We start from the raw sequence: 20099 nt of genomic DNA, 5'->3' as shown, positions 1-20099 counted from the left end.
ATAGTCACTATCAAGTCTTTCGACGTAATTATTTTGGTTCCTGCCATACAATAATTAACCTTTAACTGAACTTTCCTGCGCTAACAGCTTCCACACCCAATTGTTCCATGAATCTTGTTGCAAAGCAGTGTAGATTGCCAGGACCCCAGTTTGTTTTTATACTGTCGGACAAAGGAAAAATAAACTTTGACACTAAACTATGCCGCTAGACAAGGATGGTTGTTTAACCCTATGAAAACAATGGGACCTCTCTTCTTATCCCCGTTTGCTGTTGGGACGCCGATTTTCAATTTTGTAACACAATCTTACAAAGTCACCCCGTAGTCTCCCTTAGAACATATTTGATGAAAACACTGAAATTCAATTTCCACTTTGAGTGCAGGAACTAAATGAAATTCAAATGCCCTGCAGTTCTCTTTTAGTTTAGACATTGATGGACTCGTGATAATGTTAATTGCTTCGACTGAAGCCTAATATAGCTCCACGTCCAACCCAGTAATTAAGCTGCCATTGCAGAGTCCCGACCAGCGGCTGATTGTCACAGGCAGTGTTCCACTTCATGCCAGTGACTAAATGTTTGGGAAGTGACTTTTTGGAAGTAACTTATTGGGATCTACCAGCCAGGGCATAGAGCTGGTGCATTGAAATGGTGTAAGCAGGCTGACCGCCCCTCAAGTGAACTTACCATGAACCAGGGAAGTATAGATCCCAATGTGTCTGCTGTCTCAAAGGATGTAGGTATTAAAAAGGGGGGGGGGGGGGGGGGCAAAAGGGCAATGAAGCTGCCCTCAAGCAGCATGCTGCCAAACTCACCCTCTATAGATACAAGGACCACCAGACCTTATTGTAGATGAGCAGATGGGCATATTATTGTGTGCTGCAAGCGGTCTGGTTGAATGAAGAGCCTGTGGTTTGTGACTGGAGGCACTGCAGCTGGCAAAACGGATATGAACATCTAAAGCCTGTATGTAAGTTTAGACGGCTGGATAAATATTTTAACGTGTATATGTTACTTCTGTTGTACAGCATTGCACTTGTCATGAATCTTGATTTCTTCCATTATAATGACTTCATTTTTACTATCCTCTACTCGGCCCTCCTATATCCTAGATATGATCGATTTTAGATCTTTCGGGAATTCACTACGGGATCTACAGTAGGATGATGCAGAATATGAGGCTACAGTGAGATGATTCTTTGTTTGGCATGACACTCTCTTTTACCAAAGCGACCTGCGTTCCATAACAGTATTTAACATAAAGTAAATAACATCTACAAGAAGTACAAGGAGAAACTGTGATAAAGGTCTGGCAAAGTTGTAACAAATTCTCAGGTGGTGTTCAAAACATTGCTCTTGTCCTCCATTACATCAATATGACATCATACCCATGAGTTATACTACATTTTTTTAATTCTGCAGATACCCAATGTTTCCTTAACCTCTGCATTGGCAATTTCGTATGCCGTGTGTCTCATTTATTATTGAGCATTCCCAACTCCCTTTTGCTGCAAAGTCTGATGCTGCTGTGTATTGGAACCTCAGCAACTTTTAAATATGGGAACTGGGAATTTGCCTTTTTCGAGTCACTTAAATGCTGAGGGTTTGTTTTAGATTTAGAACATTATTTGTTCTGATTCTATGGATTTGGACACATGCACATTGTTACCTGTAAAACTTGGATAGGCAGACCAAATTGGCCGATTAGCCTTTGATTGTGGAGAGGAGAGAAAAGGGAGGAAGGATGACATAAGAGAATGCGTGAACTGAGGTGGCCCACATTCCTACACACATGCACAATCAATTATCTTTTTGTATTCAGCATCGTTGCACCATGCTGGCTATAAGGACCACCCATAACTCCACCAGTTCATCATGCAGACCTAAAATCTTTCTTCGGCCATTGTACAGAGTTGCTGCTCACCAATAACTATTTAAAGTAACCACCTGGCCTTTCACAGACTAGCCATCCAACCATCCCCACGATAAACCAACAGCCATCCAGTCTAAATGCCAGTCTGTCAGCTCACCACCCAACAAGCCATTCAGTCAGCAAGCTGTTGGCTCTGCCTGCATACCAGCCAGCCCGTCTACGGGTCCACGGAGCACGTTCAGACAGTCGGCTAGCCGGTCTCCAGGTCCAGCAGGGCCAGTGTAGTCATAAATTCCCATCCAGCCTGTATTCTACCCTATATCAAGGTTGATTATGCACACCCCCAGCAGGTCCGTATCAACGCCGAAAGGTTGTTTTATGTTCGCTCAGTTTTATTAGCCACCCAAAATATTTAAAATGAGCAAGGGCTGTTTAAGCAACGATGTGTCTCAACCAGATGCAACGTGTCTTCTCCCTGTGTTTACTTTCCAAATTTCATTACCCATGTAGAAGCTTGGTAGAAACGGTGAATTATGGTTTTTTTTCTGAGGAACATGTCATGGTGGTTTTTCAGATGTGTTGAGGATTCTGTAGTTGGTCTAGATATGAGTTAACGCATAAAAGGAAAAACCTATGGTCGGGTGTGAAAAGCCCTTCCAATAATATTACCTTAAACTTTCATGTGTTGGCGCAGTCTACCTGCCTTTTGATGATACATCCAAGAGCTTTGATGCAGAGTGCCTTGACTTGTTAATGATGTTTGGAAGACCTTTCAGCAACTTTAATGTATTTGGCCCAGACTTAGTTGGGGAGTTGCTTTGTCCATGAAACATGACATTTGTTATAATAATAATAATTATTATTATTAATATTGACTATATCCAAAGGAAGAATTTTTGCATGGGCATAGTAATCCAATCAAACTCAGCAGCTGTGTTCAGTGTACTTCTTTGAGGTAAATTACAGAGATACTTGGATACTAATTTCCCTCTTTGATTTGGATCCACGCACGTCACCACAAAATAGGCGGCTAACTCCTCTGTCAACGTCTTGGTGATCTCTTGAGGGGTCTGACAGGCTAATTAGATACTGGGATGGAAGATCAAAACAGGTCCCATCTTGCAGACAAATTTTGTGGCCTGTGACCGAAAATCGGGAAGACACGTCCTGTAGACTATTGTATGGTCTCTCAGTGATCCAATCAGCTGATTTCTTCTTCGGCGATCTGGGCGAAATGGGACTAAGAGCTAAAGCTTTTTGATGCCATTGTTTAATCTTGAGCCTCTTTCACACATGAACTCCGGGCAATGTCCGGATGATGAGGTCAGGACATGGTCTGGATTTACCCTTTCACACATGTAGCACACAACGGGAGATGAGTGGTCGACGAGGCTTCCAACTTATCAGTAATTGTGACTTTTTTTGCATTGATACTCCATGTATTTGGACGTACCCGCAATATAAACAAAGAGTGTAAAGGTCACAAAAAATAGTACGAAGCAACGCACTCTGACCCTTCTTCACCCTTGGTGAGTGGGCGTGTTTGACGATGTCTCAATCGTGCGCCAGTCGCATGATGGAGACGTCATCGACACGGGAAAACGCCCACTCGCTTTCTGTGAATTCTCCAGACAATCACCAATTACTCAGACTTTGTACAAGGGTGCGGGCTGGGTAAAGTCCAGTTAATGTCCGCTCCAATCGATTCGTACATTTGCGTTCACACATACAGCTCCTCCGGGTTATGTCCTGATAATTTAAGGGCTGCAGTGCATGTGTGAAAGCAGCACTAGACCAGTAAGAAAATAAAATCTAATAAAATGAAAAGTAAATTTGTATTTTTTTTCATCATGTGGATGAAGAGGGGGTGCCATTGGAATCTTGGGCCCTGTCTATCCGATCACAAGTGAACAGCTCTAAGTGCGTCTGTTCACACCTGGCATTAGAATGCATCTCCACATGCGCGTCGAGTAGCCACTTGTGATCGGATCCAACGTTCCCCATCTATATGCAAATAAACACGGACATCATTTCCAAGGCCATGACGCACGGGGAAAATAAATAAATAAACACAGACTGAAATTTTGGTGCCGTGTGTACTGTACCCATCTCAGGGTTCAGGCTGAACAGATTTATTTTGTTTAATTGATTTTCTTCCTTGTGTGGAAAATTAAAAACCGTGAATCTAACTTTTCCCTCCTCTAGTGGTGCACCGTACACGCCACGGGTCGGGCGGTGGAGAGGGGTCCACTGCACTGTCTCGACAGCAGTGTAGACAGATGTATTTATTTTCGTTTGTTTCTGACTTGTATGAAACTAAGTTTTTAAACACGATTGAGTTAAGGGACTGTCCCGGTCACTGCTTAATGGAGAGGGAACGATCTCTGGTACACTGCTTATTTCCATTCCTGTGTCTGCTGCCAAAACAAATAAATACAACAAATAAGATGTATTTATTTCCATTTGTTTCCTATTTGTATGATTTTATTTTTTTTTTTTTTTTAAACATAACTGAGTTAAGGGACTGTCTTGATCCCCGCGTAGTGGAATGAACAAAACAAAAAACCTGTGTTCCCCCGTGCTCGTCTCCCTGTTGCTTTCTGTTGCTATGGGACTTAATTTAACAAAAACTGGATGTTTTCGTGTTAATACTTTACTCGTAAATAATAAATCCTGCACTTCTGTAAACGGGGAGACCTTCTCAATTTCCCGACCAGACTTTAATATGACGCCGTTGGCCGCGAATAAGTATGTGGTTACACGGAGGACGTCAGTTGAGTAGGCGGTACTTCAGTGTACTTCAGTGTGCTTCAACTGCTTAAAGAATGTGGCCAGACGCGGCCCAGATCACCTCCGAATGTGGTCTGAGCAATCGGATCTGAAACCACATTGAGGACACATTGGGTGCATTTTACATCCGTCATTAGAGCTGTCTACTTGTGATCGGATCACCAAAGACGCGTGTTAACGCCAGGCGTAAACGGGGAGTATTGAGAGGATAGCCTCAGCCGACTGCCGCGCAGTACTGCAACTCGGTAACCAAAAGAAAATATGTTGTCTGGAGTCTACCTTGTACTCCTTGGCTTCTCTAAAATAATATAAGGTGAGATAAAACTTTATTAATGCCGGAGGGAAATTCAGGCGTTGCGGCGGAGGAAAAAGAGTGCGGTCGAGAAAGAGAACCAAGACAAAGATGCAATATGCTAAATTCGACTACACTATTATGACCACGTTTTAATTTAACTGACCTGATGCTGTTGTTATTGTATGTATTGCTTGCATTACTCTATCTGTGGGTGCACTTTATTTTTTTATTTTTTCTCGGCGCTTTGACCAAATTCAGAAAAAAATGTTTCTCTTGTTTCCACAGATCCGGAACGACATCCATCTTTCCTACATGGACGCACGCGGGTTGTGGCTTAATGGATTCTAAATGAATTTCTAAATACTTCAAGTGGATAAAAAAAACAACCATCCTTTAATCCTGAAAGGATCACTCTTCCCTGCTTCAAGGGTTTTATGAACAGCATCCAAGGACCAGTGGGAGTACAAGAATCCGCAAAACACTCTTTTGCTTCCCCCGACTGCCGCAGGACGATGGGAAAATAAGGCGAAGAAATAACCTCTGTGGTTCGAGAAAGAGCTTAATGAATTCCGGGGAATCCTGAAGCAAACAGAGTGTGTTTTTGTATGTCTGTGTGATAGGATCGAATGACCATGTGGACATTGGCGACAACTGTCCACTGCCTTGGGGCCTCCGTGCTGCTGTTGGCCAGCTCCTTGCTGTTAGCGACAGCAACTGAGGACGATGTCACACCGCGAATCAGTTTCCCATACAGTAAGTCACGTTTATTTTATTAAATTATTTTGTAATCATTTATTATCATTATAATTCAAAATGCTAATACTTTTTTTTTTTTTTTTTTTTTCTCAGTTAAAGTGGTAATCCACAAAATAACTTTTTTGTAAGGGCATTTGCCACTTTTTTTCCAGCTCGCACTTTTTTAAGAAAGCACCTTTCAATGTATTTGTGCAATGTTTATCCTCCTCTACATGCGGTTTCCATTGGGGCGAACCCTGTCACCACCAATGCGGTTTCCATTGGTGGCGACGGGGTCCACCTTTCCTGTCAGGCATGCAGAGATTGGGCACAAGCACGAAGGGAAGGGCAGCCACTGTGAATTCGATGGATCAGTGTCGCTAGATGTTGTCAGTTTATATATGTATGAACAATAAAATTTGTATGAACTCTCACAAAAATAATATATTTACTAACCCACTGCCTCAAATGACCAAGAAAGAAAGACCAAATCAATCGATCAGAATTTGAATTTGTCTTGGCGCAAAGACCAGGTTAAACCCGCAAGTGGGAAAATAACATTGCCGTTTTGAATGGAACTCTGGGATTTGTAGTGTAACCCACACAACACAGACGCGTGTTGTGTGGGTTATCTATTATTCTGAGAAAAAAAAATCCAATATCTGACTGATTCACTGGTGGTCGTCTTACTTTTTTTTTTTTTTTTTTGATATATAGGATAAATGATAAATAGGTAGCTGTTTGGGTGTGTTTTAGAGGCAGTATTGATGACGTTCATCGTTCCATTGTATATGTGCGATTTCTAAGGTGATGGGTGGGAGGCTGTGTGAAGCCGACTCACTGGTTCACACAGCGAAATACAATCAGCTTGTTGTTTCTCAACTATAGGTTGTTTTTACCAAAATTGGCACATGGGGGATACTTGAATGCCCTACCCGCTGCACCCAAACTGGTTGTTTTTTTTTCAAGTTAGGATTATAGTCATGTAAGGTAGAGTGCATTTGAGGCGTGACAGCTGGTGGTGTAATCACTACCTGCCTGAACATGAAATCCCCCCCGAAATAGGGATGTAGGCTTATTTGCCTCACCTTTCAACCACCACAATGTGTGTGGTGCTGGCATTCACATGTAGCGTCCCACAAGAGCATTCATTATTCATGTCCGAGAACATCCCGACAAATGCTCCCCTTTGTTATGTATTTCCAAAGAAAAGAAACGGGTTGCGAGTGGATCGGTGTCAAACCGCCCGATTGTCTTTATTCCACGCCGGCCCTTGCGTCAGCCAATCATATCAAACGCGTTGGTGTCCTGCGTTTGCCCCGACGCAGCCTATTCATTTGACAGCTTTCAAACGGGGAGAATGGTCAGTTGGCGGCGGCTTGAGGAACGGCAGGGCTTCAGCAAAAGTCATTTGGTGTAAAACATTGATTTTAATCAACATGGCTGTGACACCGCTCGTAACTGCTTTCATTTCAGTCCGGGGAAACTGCTTTGTCCAAAGCAGCTCGTCACTATCACAGTCATCCGTGTGTTATGCAAATCCCGCTGTGTTTTACAATGCCAGGCCATTGAAGCTCAGCATGTAAAGTGGGGAGGCCTTTAAACCTCTGAGTATATTTGGAAGACACTAAAGAAAAGGAGGGGGCCCTGGATATTTTCTAGAAGGACCAGCCTTCCTTCTTGGCCTATTTCCTGGAAAGGCATCCCTTTCTCTTTTTTCTTTCGCTTCTCCCTCTCGTTCTCCCCTTGTTTATCTCCTAATGAGCAGTCTAATCTACCATGTGCAGGGAGTGGAGATTTTGTGGTTTTCTGCATTGGAAGGGCTCGCCTGCTTTCCATTAGGCTCCTTTTGTTTAGAGAAGGGCTGCCCAAAGGACCTGAAGTGGTTGGCAATCAACCAGGCACACTGCGTCCACGCCGAGCTGCGGCTCGAAGGACGCGGACGAAAAGCTCAATACCATTGTGACCGTCGCAGGTTGTTAAAGTGGCAGTTTGTGCGATTATTTTGTGAAAAATAGTTTAAAATATTTGCTCCTTTATTTATCTGGCGCTTTATAAGAAACAGCGGTTCAAAGTGTTTGCGTTGTGTATGTGCACTCGATCCCGAAGAAGGTATACTTTCGAGAAAATAATTAGGCCGCCTTAGCGCGAAGGCATGGGTAAACACGGATGTTGAAGTTACCTTTGCAGTTTCAATTGGAATTCTGGGACTGGGTAGTGTAATCCACCCAACAAAGAGAAATATGATGGATTACCACTTTAAGATATAACTCTTTATATGCATTGTGGACTTGGTGCTGGTAGGCCTAAGTCCGGTTGTCCACATTTCAAGAGAATTATCATTGATATTTTTATGTATTATTACTCTGCAGGACAGAACAGGCCTCTCTTACTTATATTTTAAAGTGAACTAAATGTATTCATATAAAATATGGATAATATTATATGATTGACTCTTTATTCAAGAAGCCTTATTCAGTTACACAGTTATTAAGAGAGCTTTTTTATTATGATATAATATTACCACAGGCACTGACTTTAGATTATTATTATTACTTTTATTTTTATTTTTTTCAACACTGCTTCTTTTATTCAAGGATTTTATTTTGTATGGTGGTTATAAACAAAGAGGGTCCAGCATTCACTAAAGGTCATTTGCCAGAGCTTCAACCTGTCATGCATAAAGAAACTTAATCAATTCAGAAAGGCTTGAGTAATTCTTAATGACTGATGACTAATGAATAATTAGGGAAAAACCTACTAAAATTCCCCATAGGGCAGAGTGTGTTGTGCGTGCACGTTTCATATGTCTGGTGCCGTACCCGCAGCGGATGTTGTTCGCTTTTTTTCATGCATGCAAACCCAGTGACCTTGGCACTGTGTTGAGATTTCCGCGCCGTAGAGGACTGGCAAGTCAGTGGGTGCAGGCCCAGCACCGGTAAAGTTTTAGACATGCTCTGGTGCTCACCTAAAACCCAGCGAGGGCACGCCCACCGGGCCTGAAAGAGAGGCAGTCTATGTTTTCCAGCAGAGGTGGCTCGCACAAGTGCCTGCACACCGCGTCATAACAGGCAGGACAATGGAGCGTAATTACAGCACCATCGACTCCGTCCGTTTCAGTTTGGGCTCCGTTGCTCTCACGCTCCAGGGAACGTATAGAAAAGTAAAGTCTATACTCGGTTTGATGAAGTTGCTATAAAATAACTGTCGAACAGCAAGCAGTAATTGTATAGAGTTACATTTAGAGGGACTGCAAGAAAAAGTATGAACATTTTGATCCATTGTTTTGACAAATTAAAAGTTTTTTCCGTGGGTGGTATCGTTCATCGCTGACAGTATTCTGCAAAGCTGTCAACGAGGAATTATAACTTAACATATTTGTTTTTATATGTTTTCCATGTTTGTGTTCATATATAGTTATGTTTTTGTAGGTTTGCTTTTTTTGATGTTATGCTATTCAACAGGTTTGTTTGCTTACAATTTGCATTGTTTAACTCAAACTTGGCTTAAAATGTCCTGGAATACATACACAACCTTCGTTATGGCTCCATTGTGCGGGCCCAGAGCGCAGGAGTAACGCCTCCGACATAATATGACTCTATTCAACTTGCAGCCCCACAAGATCCAATTTATTAAGGTCAGGCGGTGTAGTGTGTCAGTGTAGTATTTCCATTGTGGCTGAACCCTCCAATGTATTGGCCGTGTTATTTATACAGGAAGATACACGGTGTTTTCATATGGCTCTAAATCATAGTCACATAAATGCACCCCGTCCACAGTGTACTAATTGAAGGGAAAAACGCAGCGGCCTTATTAGTCTTCTGCTCCGCCGGAATGCTTTTGTTTTTTTTCCCCCACAATCCATTGCAGCTATTGAGAAACCGCCAATAGAAGTCGACGGGTCAAGCCACTTAGAAATCGGAAGCTGCGGGATGTCTTTTATCATATTGGTTTACATTTGCAGAAGTGTCAGGGTCGGCAGGAAGAGGCCCTCCAGCTACTCGCACATTACCTTCCAAAATGTTTCACCACTTTCAAAAGTGACCCCAAGACACGGATTGAAAAAACAATGGAGATTACAGCGAAGGGGCTGCAGAACAAATTTGAGAACACGATAAAAAAAAATGCCACCGAGCGGGAAAAGTTCAAAAGGCCACAAGTTAATCCAATTTCTCCGCTGTCTGCCGTGGTGCGCGGCCAAGTGACATTGTCGCACACAGCGAAGAGGAGAACGACACTGTGGCGGCTCTGTGCAGAGGCATGCTGTTAAAAAAATTGGATGTGATGCGGAGTGAGTGGAGAATGCTGCAAATGTTAGTCAAAGGGCAGTTCATGGACGATTCTCGCTCCCGGTTTATGGGAGGTCACGCCGTCGGAAAAGAGCCGTTTCGCTCACATTTCAAGAATGCTGTGCATTCGGTGGAGATCGTGCTTGCGCTACCCCCTTCTGCGGCCCAGCGTGAGAGAGGATTCCCAGTGCGATTTTTTCCGCGCACAATGCACTGAATGTTTAAACACATTTCGTCAGAATCGGTACAGAAGGCCCCTCTCTTCCACTGTTTGCTCCAGAACCCTGTGTAAAGCATTGGCCGCTCTCGAAAAAAAAGGAGGAGGGAAAAAAAAAAAAAGAAAAAGGGAACTGCAGGCCAAACTACACAGGCCGGCCCAGCAAAGTTGACGATTATAATGCTCGATGATACCGGTGGATAATGTGAATTAAAAGAATAAAAATATAAAATCCAAAGGAGAATGACCTTAGCAAAGTTAAATGATGGTAAAGACCTTAACAGCAGAGAGATTCCAACCAATTCACACTTCATGTAAAAAAAGATGGGGGGGGGGGCAAATTTGGAACAAGAGCCACATCATAAAAAAGTGACTAAAATATGACTGTGGGGAAACTTTCAATGGGCTGTATTTTAAGATTAGAGTTAGCTCAATATTTATCCTGCAGGAACATGAAGGGAGCATACGGCCGCTGAAGATAATATTTTTCTCCATAATAAATGTGGTTTCGTTTTTTTTAGGGAACCAATGCTTACTGGGATCGGTGTATTGTCTTGAAGGAAAGAAATGTGTTATTGGCCCCGGTGTCATTTAATATCGGGGCTCGGTAGCAAAGCCATTTACGTACTGCCATTACTCTCTCAATTATTACATAATCGCCTAATCCCAATTACTTAAGCCGATCGTGATCGCTTTGTAAAATCCCAAAATTCAAACCGAGTTTGAAATGAAAAGAGCTGAAATGCCACAATAAATACAACCTGAGTCAGGTGTGTTTCCATCAGTTGGGGTGAGGCAAATTAACTGTGAAATTTTCCTATGTCCAATATCCGTAAGTTGTTCTCCTTAAAGGGGATAAAATGAACAAAAAAGGCCATTCAGGTGTTAATTGCAGTTATTTGAACGACAACAAATTGCCAACTTAAGTGTGACACTCGTGACAGCCGTGGCAACAACAAACCGTCCCTCCTCTTAGGGATAAATGTCACCGTGGAATGGAAGGAATTTCAACGCAGACTCCATACGTGCAGAGTCCCATACATCCAGTGTTTTCTTTTGTTTGGTGCTGTTGTGTGTGTGTGTGTGTGTGTGTGTGTGTGTGTGTGCGTGTGCGTGTGCGTGTGTGCGTGCTGGGATGAGCTCTTCCTTCTTCGGGCCTCTCCAGAAAAATGCACCTCACACACAAATACCAACACGCACAAAGGTAGAGGGCTTATCTACTGTGATGGCACTCCAAGACTTTAAACAGAGTGGGAACGCTTTAGTATAGTAGGAGCAGCTCCACCGATGCACTTAAAATTGACAAGCAGACGCACAAACACACACAAGCCAATCTACGTGTTGTTTTACATCGCAGACTGATCACATTTTAAGTTGCACTAAGTCAAACAATTTCAATAGATTTCCTTTATTCTATATCTGGTCTTGAAATCATCTGATGTTCAAAAAGAAAATAAAAAAAAATTAAAAAAAAAATGCTAAATGCTCTCCAGATGTGCAAAGTGTATTCGTTTTAGCTTTGGTCTCACGTTACATTTCCTCCGTTTGACAACTTTTTAAATTTTTTTATTTTTTTTACTGCAACAGGGGAAAGTTTGACTTCTAGTGGCTGAGCCATAGCTATCCCATCTTCCGTCCGGCCCGGGTTAGGGTGATACCGATCAGGTTTTTTTTTTAATTGGTTCCTTCACGATCCTCTTGCTCCAGCTTGACTTTTCCGAACTGCACCCGATTAAATCCTCGACATTCTGATGACACCTGCATTCGTCCATGGGGCAGAGATTTGGAGGGGAGATTTGCAGGACCAAGGGTCTGTTGAATCTGCTTGAATCCAAACCACTTGTGGGAAAACACCACCAGGAGATAAGAGATTTCAACACGCCAAAGGGAGAGACAGCATGTTGAAATACAGAGTCCCTCTCTCAATTCTGTTTATTTAGGAAATCAGCTATCTACGTGCTGAATTCACAAAAAAAAGACGATGACTATGTGGGGAAATCTGAATCCAACGGCATCTACTCTCCCCCGCTCCAAAAGGGGCAGAGAGAGGAGGCGAGAAGTTGAGGCAGCAGAAAACAAACATGACAGGAGCAGACAAGTCTAGTTTGGCATGCGGGTGGTGAAAATATACCAGCTCTGTTAGTCTCTCTCTCTCTCTCTCTCGCTCTCGCTCTCGCTCTCGCTCTCTCTCTCTCTGCTAACCCACTATCCACTTGCTGTCTGGTGAGCTGTTAGTGGTGAGAGACAGACAGCTAGAAACACAGTTGTGTTCCACTGCTGTGAGTGTGTGGGGGTGCCGCCTCCGAGGACGCGGGGACGACACTCGAGCTGATAATTACAGAGCAGTACATCTTGTCTGTGGCTCTCTGCTTTTAGTGCTACCTAGTTTTTCATGTGCCTCTAGTTTTTTTTATTTTTTTTATTAGTGGTGTGTGTGTGTGTGTGTGGCTACTAGCTAACCTTCAGTGCATCATCCTCACACAGCAAACAGGGGACGGGCAGGGCTTAAAAGCCATCAATTTCATGCTGTTATCTGCAGGGTGCAGCCTTTCAAAATTGCTCACTATAAACATATGCACGCCCAATACAAACAAAAGCAATCAATATTCACATGCATCCACTGAATGGAGGCAAACACACACACCTGCAGCAGTGAAGTGTGCAGCATACTAGAAACGAAGAAAGAACGAGGTCTCTATACAAAATGTTTTCATAATGATGCAATGAGGAAATGAACTGGAAAGAGATGAACTCTGCCTGCCAGTTGATAAACTGTGCCGCAACCCACCGTGTGATCTTTGGACGACCGGGGCAGTTCTGCAAACTGGCGAATAGTTCGACACCCGACGTGCAAACTCAAAACGCCGTCTTCCCGCTCCAAGACGGCGCTGTTTTCTTGGCGTAGCTGAAACGCCGCCATCTGCCTGTGTACGGAGCGTTCAGTGAAGTCGTGTTTGATCCGTTACACTTCCACTCAAACAAGTCAATATAAACAACTCAACCAACTTAAAAGAACGCTTGCCACCCCGTTCTCAGTTTCTGTTTGAGAACAATTTTTCCTTTGCCATGGAGCAGCGTTTCCCCAAAATGTGAGCTGTGGCATTAAGTTTTTAATTTTCAAAATGTTTTCAATTAAGTTTGAAATTACCATAACATATTTGTTTAAATATTTACATTACAAGAAAAATCAGAATTAATGAAACAAAGCCATGGGATTGTACATATTATTCTTCATTAATCTGACCTATTTTTGATCTGGAACGTATGTTATATCTCATCACTGGTGGGGAAACGTAATTGAAATGAAATAAAAAATATATACCGAAATACATCTTAGTCTCCATCTTAGTTGATCAGAGTTGTGATTAAAGGTTAGGGTGGGCCACATACGATTTTCAGGTTTCAAATTGGGCTGCGGCATTTTTAAGTTTGGGAATGGCCGCTCTACATCATCACCAATAAAACACAAGACTAAATTAAGTAATAAAATAAATCCGTTACTGCCTACGAGCATCCTCTCCCTTCCACACACACACTTTTACAGCCATGTGAATAAAAAGGTGCGCACACAGAGGTAATAAAATCAATACAAATAAGATATTGCCCGGAGCCCCACCACCAACATCCTATGGCAAACACTGAGCTGTTCCCCGTGCACGTAGACTGGTCTGGAAATGAAGCCCACAGACGCTCACCTGTTCGTTTTGTTCATGTTCAGACTCCAAAATGTATGGCTACAAATCGTTCCGCTCTCCCAAAATGTGTTTATTTGTGTGGAATGTCTGACGGCCCCATTTGTGAGTTGGTTGCCATTTATCTTTGAAACAGATCACACAGCGGCGGAGCAACTGGGTGGATGTACGGGTCTATCAGTTTGTGTTTATTTGTGAATACTTGGATTTGCTACACCTTGCAAGAACATGGATTCCAGTAAAGCCTATCCCCGTCCGAATAACAATATTGCCGGACCGAGTTAGTGACTAAACCAGTGATTCTCAAAGTGGGGTCCGGGGACCCCCAGCAATCCCTGGCACTTAGCTAGGGGGTCTGTGAAAAGCTTTTTAGGAAAAGAAAAAATAGTTTGAGTATTTTTATGCGATATATACATATATAATTATCGAATTTTAGATTAACAAAACCCGCCATGTGCACCTCCTCACCACCGTGCACATGCCCCTCTCTATTGTTGTATAGTATTTTTCTTGATTTGCGCTCGATATTTCATGTAGCTACAATGTCACTTGGTTAATTAATTTGTTCATTTCATTGAATACATTTTCTTTTATGTTCTGTATTTTGAAATTGTGCAATACAAATATTTGTAACACATTTCCCTTGAATGCTTTTCCACACGTAGTCATGTGAGAAATACAGGACTAATATCAAATTATTTTTCGGGACATACGTGAACTGGGGTCCTGGGTTTATTTTCTCTCATAAGGGGTCCTCGGATGGAAAAAAGTTTGATAAGGCCTGCCGTGGAACGTGTGCGAGGTCTTTGAGGAGGGAGTGGACGCCGGTGTTTTTTTGTGCCGACGCCGCTGTCAAGATTGTATATAAATATCAAGTATTTAAATGTCGCTCTGCTGATGAAGTGCCAGTCACAAGGCCCAAACTGACCACACGACCATTGTTATTAAGACCTCGAAGTGACTCTCGTCCGGCCGATTTTAGCATCAGTGGGGATCTTCCGAAGCACTTTTGAAGCCTTTTTAAGATTTGAACAGCAGTGCAGGTTCCGCTCGCATTTACCGGGGACAGAGAGGATTTCTGTTTGAAGGCGTGAAAGATAACCAGAGCCCAGCCCGAGATGAGTATCACTTGCACCACCTTGGCAACCCTCCTTTTTCTTTTGCGCTCCCCTCCTCTCTCCTCCCTCCCCACCGCCCTTTCACTTCACTCTGCATTTTCCCCAAAATGGCTGCAAACAAACTCCTCTGACCCCCAGCGCCTCGGTGTCTTGTGACTCTGCTCGTGCTCCTCTTGATAATCTGGAACATGTTTATGGGGCAGCTCCCTTTCAAAGTGTCTGGCACGCACATCCATAACAGCCAATCAAACCAAAGATCTGACCGCGAGCTCCTCACATCCAGCGCGAAAAAGCTCCATCCTGCATGCTTTGATTTGCGAAAGAAATTCCTCGAATTGAGCTATTTTATTAACCAGTGCTTTTTATTTTTTTTTTTAGTTTTCTTTTATAGTCCGGTTGCCTCACGGTTGAGGAAGCCCACACGAGACGCATTACAGTTTTTAAGTCTTTTTTAAGGGATTGCAGCGCCACAGGATTCTTAACTTTCTTAGAATACTTTGGCCCGAATCTCCATTCTCACCTGTCTACTGTAGTAGTTTAGTGGAAGAAAACCACAGCAGTTCTCTAACATGAAGAAATAATTGTTAGTGGGCCGTAGGTAAAGCAGCTCCCTGGCAGTGAGTCTATTATATGACTAACCCTCCAAGCGTTTCATGGTCTAATGGCAAAAAAACCTTTCGACCTCTGGTCTTAAGGTTAGACTTCAGAAAGGGTGAGGAAGTGGTAAAGAGAGGGATCTAGAGCTGCACGCTGGCTCACCGTGGGTTGAAATATCAATAATATAGGACAGCCATTAAAAAGATCTATTGTTTAAAGCTTGAGATTAATTCTTAACCTAATGGGTCACTAATTGCAGAATTATACCAGAATAGGACAGATTAGTAATCGTGTCCCTTTGCTCTAGCGGAACGACGAATCTTTTTGTTTCCTCTAAGCCGTGAAATGTAATATTCTTGACTGATGCCACGACGAGGAGTTCCTCAAGGAGTCTAAACACGGGGAGCTAAAAGGGTCAAGTAGCCACACTGATGGTAGCTTTGATATGAGGAGCGGCGGCAGAGGTTGAGCCTCGGGGACAGCCTGCTGATTAAACAGGTGGGTGATGAATAGATCTGGAGCCTGGCTGTTAAATGGCTCTGCTGGCCTGTAATTGCCGCTGCTCCCCAATGGATGCCCGGCATTCTAGCAGAAGCATGTCAGAAAGAACAAATGAAACCTCTGTGGAAGGAAATGTCAGTCGTGTCAGCAGAAAACGTAGCCCTGCGTATATGCGAGCAATGAAGGGAGGGTGCTATCTATCAAAATTTTGGGTTGTTTTTTTTCTTGAATTAACTCCAGCTTTTACCTGTCACTGATATTTTGTAAGTAAAGGTAAAGGCCTTCTTCCCTCATTGAGCTTCGTCTCCGATAGGCCTGCCATCCAATCAAATGTTCCCAGCTCGGTCAGCCTCCCCAGCCCTCACTACCCTTTCCTTAAATGCCTTGGACTGCTCCTATAATAAAAGTTTCATGAGTGTGTTCTACATCTCTCATTACCCCATAGTTTGCCTCAGAGGATGTCAATGTGATATATGTCAAAGTTTTAATATGTTGAGGAAGGCCTTTTTTTTGGGTACCAGTGAATGGCAAAAGACCCAGGGGAGGAGTGCCGGTCAAGCTATGAAATGCCTCCCTATTGAGAGAAGCGATGGTGCTGCTTTGTCTGCCAACTGCAGGCACCGCCGGACAAAGTAGAGCTCCCTTTATGAGATAAATTAGGTCGGATCTGCTGTGCATTTCAGGACATTTTAGTGGACTGAATTTACATCTCAGCAAATTAACTTTTATCCTTGATACAGAAGTATCTTGTGTATCTCTTAACCCTTCGCCCTCTGAGTTTAATGACCGTGCCTACATCGACTCCAGATGTCACAATGATTTAGATGGGGGGGGGGGGAGCGCTGGTGATCTGGAAAGGGCCTACAATTTGATTTTTGGACAAGATGCGGCTCGTGCAGCTGGGTTTTTTCTCCCACAAGGAGAAGATAGTTGCCTGCCAAAGTGCCTTGAGTGTTACATGAACCATTTGTTTGCAAGCATATTGAAGAGTTTAACTCCTGGGTTGTAAATGTTTATTGCAGTTTACTGGGTCTGTTTGCAACTCAGTCCAATGCGCCACCTGGAATGCCAGCGGTAAACTTTCTTTTTTACATTAAAAAGTCCCAAAATGTGACTCGATTCAGTGGTTGTATATGGGCAAGGCTGTAATGCCTTTACAGCAGCAAATATTAGTGTTAAGGAGTGAGGACCCCAGATATGAGCCAGAAATCTTATTTGGACAAGCCAATGGACCCTATGACCCCAAGTCATTTAAACACTGAAAGTATTTAATTTGTTTGGAACAGCAGTCCATAGATAAACATGCAGGGCTAAAAAAAATAATAAAGGGGCATGACGTGTGTAATCAGTGGATGTGTAAATATTTGGTTATGTATACCCCGTGGCTTTACACTCTGCTGGGTTTGTTCTGCTAACGTATAGGAAATATTATTGACTCTTGATCCTCCCTGAAAGAAGCCAAATGATAACACACACACACATATGAACAGGCAGGGCAGAGGGGCGTAACACCACTGGAGTTTCTGCAAAGTTCAAGAGCTAAATGTGTTACAGTCTTATTTGCATGGCTTTGGGTAAATTTTCCTCTTAAAAGACGGAAAGTAACGTCAAGTCGAGCAAAGAATATTAGTTATCTGGCCTCTAATCCCCCGATCACAAACCTGCTGCCCAAAATTAGAAGAATATAAACTCTTTTGATGTTCCTCTTCTAAAGTGTAATCCAGTTTAGTTTATGACCGTTTATGCCACTGTAGCTTACTCTGATTTGATAAAGACGTAAACTAATCTATGGTTTGTCATACCACTGTTTATGACTCTTGGCCCTGGGCTCAAACGATCGTTTGAATCTGCCTTTTCAGTCAGCAAGATGAAGGAGGTCTAGGTTTGTGCAAGCAGAATTTTTTTTTTTGTTTTTGTTTTGTTTTTTTCCCCCGCCGCCATAGGAAACCGCAGAGAGTTCCAGTCAGGAAAGCCAACTATTGACATAATTAAACTGTCGATCCACATGAAAGTAGACACCTGCTGCCACCGTAATGCAAGAAATAACGAAAACAAGGAGACATTCTGAAAATGCATTATGAACACAGTCCCCCGCCATGTGGTGGGATTTCATGCATTAGCACGAAAGGCACGTTCCCAACAATATCTGATATTTATGTTTAAGATATGAACCCTTTTAATCTCTGACAGAATAAAAAAGAGGAACTTTGTTTGAGCCAGAAGCAATTAGCACATTTTGTCCATTCTCCAGTGATATGGAAATCCTCGCTACCGTGCATGTAAAAAACAAAAAAAAAAAACACACATGAAGTTGCACTTATAGAATTTGACAGCATTTTACCTATTTTCAAAATAACAACCAGATTGTGAGTGACGACAGCATTTGTTGTTTGCGTTGCGCGCGTGTTGTCAAAATTTCGGCTTCAGATGTGTAACAAGGCCGTCTCCTCTGTTCATGATCATTCCAACGGTGTTTTTTTCCTCACGTTCACAGACGCGAGGGAGAGATCGGCCAAGAGATTCTCTGCTAATGGCGTCTTCAATTACACCTCTCTGCTACTCAGCCAGGAGGACGACATGCTGTACGTCGGCGCTCGGGAGGCGTTGTTTGCCCTCAGCCTGTCCGACATCAGCAAGACCCGGCTGCAGAAAAATGTGAGATCCAGAGGATTGTCTGAATGAAAAAATAATCTGTATAGGCCAAGTACGCATCATTTCAAACAATTTCACTCCCGGTTTTCAGTGGCTCAGTTTTCCTACAAATAGAAACGTACGGTAATACAATAATAATAGTAATATATAGAGGTAGATCAAATAAAGTAAAGCAAAGTAAAAAAAAAAAAAAATATTTTGAATAATTTAATCTCACCTTTTTGACTTGTTTTTGCTGCCGTAACGCCTGCATTTCACCCTTTGGGATTATTACAGCATTACCTCATCTTGTCTTGTCTTATAATAAAATGTGAAGTATGTACAATGAGTGCAATATGCAAGGGTTTCCATATTAGAAATGAACTGATGATCACTGTGGCATCACTGTGAGTTAGTGTTTAACATAGTATTGTGTTTATTTTGCCCATCGATGTGTTCCGTTTGAAAGTTATCCGCACCCGCTACTTAAAATTAAATTCAGTTTGATTCCTGTATGATGAGCCACACACAAGGCATTACTCTGCTGTAAAGGCGAAAGGGATGCAGCGGGAGCCTTGATTTCAAGGGTTGAGCGGTATCGTCCACACAGAGACCGGCCGGGATTTTTATCATCCCCACCTAGTCATGTTTCCATCCTCCTAATTTGCACGGCAAACTTAAGTTTCTCTTTCAATCTTCAGCTGACGTGGGGAACTCCTTCTGGAAAGAGAGAGGAATGCAGCTTCAAAGGGAAGAACCTTGAGGTAAAGACTCTGCGACTGTCGAGTTCACCGGCGCCGCGTCGGAGCGCGGGCGGACTCGCCGCCGCTCTACAGATTGATTCCTCGGGCGCGTGGCGTCGTGCTCAGAAATGATCTATTCAGTCGCGACGAGCGCACTGCCGCGTAACCTGCAGTGCGACTCCGGTGATGTCACAATTGTTTTTTTTATTATTTCATTCTTATTCTGAGAGGTTTACCCGGGGGAGGGGTTCACCAAGGAAGGGAAGGTTTTCCTATCTCCCGCATCTGTTATCAATCAGGTCTTTTCGTGCGCCGGTGTGTGTTTTTTTTTTGGGGGGGGGGGGTTTTTTACTTAATTCTCTTAAATGTCCTTATTTTCAAACCGGGGCTGTTTCGTCGGAGATTCATTGTAAGGAAACCGAGCAGAACTCTCTGTGCAGCGGTCCCGTCGAGAAGAATTCCTTATGTGTGTGTTGCCCTTACCTCTGATTTCCCATCCAGACTGATTGCTTCAATTACATCAAGATTCTGCTGCGGCTCAACAGCACTCATCTTTATGTGTGCGGAACCTACGCCTTTAGTCCCATCTGTGCCTACATAGTAAGTGATGATTTCTCAAT

At 43.0% G+C, this 20099-nt stretch overlaps 1 protein-coding gene across 2 annotated transcripts in view; it reads left to right on the top strand.

Moving 5' to 3' along the window:
• Positions 1 to 20099, top strand: part of LOC307228041 (semaphorin-4B-like) — a 47973-nt gene that overhangs the window by 10546 nt on the left and 17328 nt on the right. The window contains exons 2-5 of one of the 2 annotated variants that reach the window (XM_079997535.1): positions 5577 to 5709; positions 18600 to 18760; positions 19438 to 19500; positions 19981 to 20079. In XM_079997535.1, the coding sequence (XP_079853661.1) occupies positions 5583 to 5709; positions 18600 to 18760; positions 19438 to 19500; positions 19981 to 20079 (450 nt within the window). In that variant the 5' untranslated portion in view covers positions 5577 to 5582. Of the gene's footprint in view, positions 1 to 5241; positions 5710 to 18599; positions 18761 to 19437; positions 19501 to 19980; positions 20080 to 20099 lie in introns of both variants that reach the window. The other variant, XM_079997534.1, reaches the window with a different exon arrangement.

This window comes from Zeus faber, assembly GCF_960531495.2.
Source record: "Zeus faber genome assembly, chromosome: 3".
NCBI classification, from domain to species: Eukaryota; Metazoa; Chordata; class Actinopteri; order Zeiformes; family Zeidae; genus Zeus; species Zeus faber.
This window is presented reverse-complemented; position numbering and strand designations above follow the sequence as displayed.